The 1,278-nt window shown below is 60.8% G+C and overlaps 1 protein-coding gene across 5 annotated transcripts in view; it reads right to left on the bottom strand.

Annotated features, from left to right (window-relative positions):
- Nucleotides 1-229: 229 nt before the first annotated feature.
- MBOAT7 (membrane bound acylglycerophosphatidylinositol O-acyltransferase MBOAT7) overlaps nt 230-1,278 on the bottom strand; it is a 24,081-nt gene continuing 23,032 nt past the window's right edge. For all 5 annotated transcript variants that reach the window (XM_019625803.1, XM_019625802.1, XM_019625805.1 and 2 more), the window contains one exon: nt 230-1,216. In XM_019625803.1, the coding sequence (XP_019481348.1) occupies nt 835-1,216 (382 nt within the window). In that variant the 3' untranslated portion in view covers nt 230-834. The remainder of the gene's footprint in view (nt 1,217-1,278) is intronic.

The raw sequence follows: 1,278 nt of genomic DNA, 5'->3' as shown, positions 1-1,278 counted from the left end.
CAGGGAAGGGAGGGGCCTGGGCAGGTCATACCTGGGCACCAGGTGGCCCCGGAGGGAATACAATGCACTTCCTAGAACCTGTCAGGGCCACTGCTCCGAAAGGTCTCCTGGGAACTGAAGTCCACAGGTGTCAGTGCAGATCCTGGGAGCTGGGGCAGTACAGCACATGGGGTTCGGTGGCCCATGTCCCCCTACATCGGTTGATCACTCAGACACTGCACATACACAATCTGTGTGCAACACTTTACTGGGAGAGATTCACACATTCTGACGCTGTCTTAGGCCACATGATGATAAGAGGGTGGTGAGTGCTGGGACCCTAAAGTGGCTCAGATGGAAGCTGCAAGAATGGTGGCCCCCAGGCCTGCTCATCAGTGCCTCAGTTTTCCCTTTGTGAGACGGGAAGGTTATGTTCCCTCCCAGGGCTGATACAAGTGGGGCATACAGCACAAGAAAAATGGGTCCCTCCCCCACAGGGGAGCTGCAGAAGGGGACTGGCCCCTCAGCCCTGCTGTTCCAGCAGGCCAGCTCTCTGCGTACCTGGAAGCTGTGGCAGGGATAAAGGGAGAGTCCTGTCTGGACAGCACCTGGATTTTACAGTAGGGAAATGGACCTTCTGGAACCCTCAGGGGAGGGCAGGGAAGCAGGGAGACCCCTCAGCTGTGCTTTGTGAAAGGCAGTGTATGGAGCAGGGACATGGGAATCCTCTCCAGGCCCCAGGCCCCGAGCCAAATCAAGGGCCCTTTCTGGGAAAGGAGATGGCAGCCAGGTTCACGGAATTCCCAGGCAAAAGCTTTGTGGCTGGACCGACTGGCAGTGGGAGTTTCAAGCAGCTTACTCCTCCCGGAGCTTTTCCGGGGCAAGGCTGGTAGCCGGGGACTTCCGCCGGCTAGGGCTGCCCCGACCCAAAGCTACTCCCAGCCCCAGGGCCACCAGAGCCAGGACGTGGATGCAGAAGTAGATGGAGGCCCAGTAGCGGAGGGTCTGGCCCAGCGAGAGCAGCACGAAGCCCATGCACATGTAGTCGTAGGCCCTCATCTTCAGGAACCAGTGCACCCAGTCCCAGGCCTTCTGGCCGCCTGGGCCCAGCCGCCCCCGCAGCGCCGACTCCAGCTGACCCTCCGCTGCCAGGCACAGTGGGATGGTCAGGAAGCTTAGGTAGTAGCCAGGGTGGAGGCCATGCCAGTAGGCGCTCAGCAGCATGGTCCAGGCGCTCCTGCAGGAGGGGCCGGGAGTCAGACAGGGGAGTCCAGGCCCTGGGGCCTCCTCCCTCAGACC

The sequence above is a fragment of the Hipposideros armiger genome, unplaced genomic scaffold, assembly GCF_001890085.2.
Source record: "Hipposideros armiger isolate ML-2016 unplaced genomic scaffold, ASM189008v1 scaffold_639, whole genome shotgun sequence".
NCBI classification, from domain to species: domain Eukaryota; kingdom Metazoa; phylum Chordata; class Mammalia; order Chiroptera; family Hipposideridae; genus Hipposideros; species Hipposideros armiger.
Note: the sequence above shows the minus strand (reverse complement) of the source record. Positions and strands in the feature narration are given on the sequence as shown.